We start from the raw sequence: 2,343 nt of genomic DNA, 5'->3' as shown, positions 1-2,343 counted from the left end.
TCCGAAAGGTCCAAAATCTCCTTCAAGCTAATGACGTTAGATTCATTGTTGAACTCTAAGACGCGCTGGGTGGGAACAACAATTTCTACTGGTATTACCGCTTCGAAACCATAAACCAGGCTGAAAGGTGTTTCTCTGTTACTGCCTTTGGGTGTGGTTCGGAATGCCCACAAGACTTGTGGCAGCTCATCGGCCCAACCTTTCCTATCCGTGTCCAACCTTGCTCTAATCCCTGCGACGATGTCTCTGTTGGTAACTTCAACTTGCCCATTTGCTTGCGGATGAGCAATGAAACTAAAAGTTTGTTTGATATTCAGCCCATCGCACCAAGAGTGAAATGGGTCATGAGCAAACTGCTTGCCATTTTCACTTACGATTTCGTGCGGTACCCCAAAACGGTTTGGCTTCAACCCACTTGGTAAAGAAATCAATTGCGACGACCAATTGTTTTCCATCCAGGAACGAACCCACCAAATCAATTGCCCATTTGTAGAAGGGCCAAGCGGACGTGACAGGTATCAACTCGTGCGGCGGAATGTGAATTTATGGAGTGTGACGTTGGCACGAAGCGAACGCTTTGATAATCTCTTCTGTGTCACGATACATCGACTGCCAAAAATACCCCAACCGCATTATCTTTCCCATAACGGTTCTGAACCCTGCGTGCATACCACAAGTCCCCTCATGTACTTCCCTTATGATTGTTTCCGCCTCATTTGGACCGACGCATCTTAATAACAGTGCGGTAAAAGATTTTTTAAACATGATACCATCCCTTAGCGTGTACGAGGGTGCTTTCATTCGAATTTTCCTTGCCGCCACCCCATCAATTGGTAGCGTACCGTGCTTGAGATACATGATGATTGGACTCATCCATGTATCAACCTCATCAATGGGAGCGACTTCCTGCAACACGTTATGTTGCAAGAAAATTAGTATATGCCAGGTTGCGTTGTATGTTAAATTGATCATACGTATAGCGTATTTATTATCGAAGCGCGTCGATACCTGTACCACGTCAGTAGATTTTTGACTTAGGACTTCCACCCAAATGTCCTTGGTGAAGTGGCTGAACATGCTTGTGGCAAGTTTACTTAGCGCATCGGCCTTCTTGTTCATAGACCGTGGCACTTGTGTGATTGAGAAACGTTCAAATTTTTTGGCCATGTCTTCTGCCAACTTTAGATATTTCTGCATAGCTGGATCCCTAGCTTCAAACGTCCCATTCATTTGATTCGATACAAGCTGAGAATCAACCGAGACTTTGAGGGCTTTTATCCCCATCTTTTCAGCAATTTTTATCCATACAGAAGCGCCTCGTATTCGGCTTCATTATTGGAGGCGGGGAACGCAAAATGCAAAGCGTAAGTGTCTTCCTCCCCCTCTGGACTTATCAAGATTAAACGTGCGCCTGCGCCGTCAGTACTTGACGCTCTGTCAGTAAATAGCTGAAATGTCCCGTTCTTATTGATTAAAAACGTTCCATATTAATTGATTTCGTTGCGAGGTTTTGACCTCTATATGAGACGTTTTTCAAAGACTGCATTCATTTTTAAAATAAAACATAACCTTTATTTCATAAATAAAGGTTTAAAAAGCTTTACGTAGATTATCAAATAATGATAATCTAAAATATCCTGTTTACACACGACCATTACATAATGGTTTACAATACAAATATGTTACATCGAAATCAATTTCTTGAATGCAGTTTTTACACAATATCATACAAACAAGGACTCCAAATCTTGTCCTTATTTTAGTATGCAACAGCGGAAGCTCTTAATATTCACCTGAGAATAAACATCCTTTAAACGTCAACAAAAATGTTGGTGAGTAATATGTTTAACCTATATATATCAAATCGTAACAATAGACCACAAGATTTCATATTTCAATACACATCCCATACATAGAGATAAAAATCATTCATATGGTGAACACCTGGTAACCGACATTAACAAGATGCATATATAAGAATATCCCCATCATTCCGGGACACCCTTCGGATATGATATAAATTTCGAAGTACTAAAGCATCCGGTACTTTGGATGGGGTTTGTTAGGCCCAATAGATCTATCTTTAGGATTCGCGTCAATTAGGGTGTCTGTTCCCTAATTCTTAGATTACCAGACTTAATAAAAAGGGGCATATTCGATTTCGATAATTCAACCATAGAATGTAGTTTCACGTACTTGTGTCTATTTTGTAAGTCATTTATAAAACCTGGATGTATTCTCATCCCAAAAATATTAGATTTTAAAAGTGGGACTATAACTCACTTTCACAGATTTTTACTTCGTCGGGAAGTAAGACTTGGCCACTGTTGATTCACGAACCTA

At 40.5% G+C, this 2,343-nt stretch overlaps 1 protein-coding gene across 1 annotated transcript; it reads right to left on the bottom strand.

Moving 5' to 3' along the window:
- Positions 1-543: 543 nt before the first annotated feature.
- Positions 544-1,284, bottom strand: LOC139841252 (uncharacterized). Its single transcript, XM_071831480.1, has 2 exons — positions 1,009-1,284; positions 544-906 (listed from the first exon to the last, which is right to left on the bottom strand). Exons 1-2 carry the CDS (start codon positions 1,282-1,284, stop codon positions 544-546), a joined length of 639 nt encoding a protein of 212 aa, XP_071687581.1.
- Positions 1,285-2,343: the final 1,059 nt, after the last annotated feature.

This window comes from Rutidosis leptorrhynchoides, chromosome 4 (assembly GCF_046630445.1).
Source record: "Rutidosis leptorrhynchoides isolate AG116_Rl617_1_P2 chromosome 4, CSIRO_AGI_Rlap_v1, whole genome shotgun sequence".
Taxonomy (NCBI): Eukaryota; Viridiplantae; Streptophyta; class Magnoliopsida; order Asterales; family Asteraceae; genus Rutidosis; species Rutidosis leptorrhynchoides.
The sequence above is the reverse complement of the archived record's forward strand: the minus strand, read 5'-3'. Positions and strand labels throughout refer to the sequence as shown.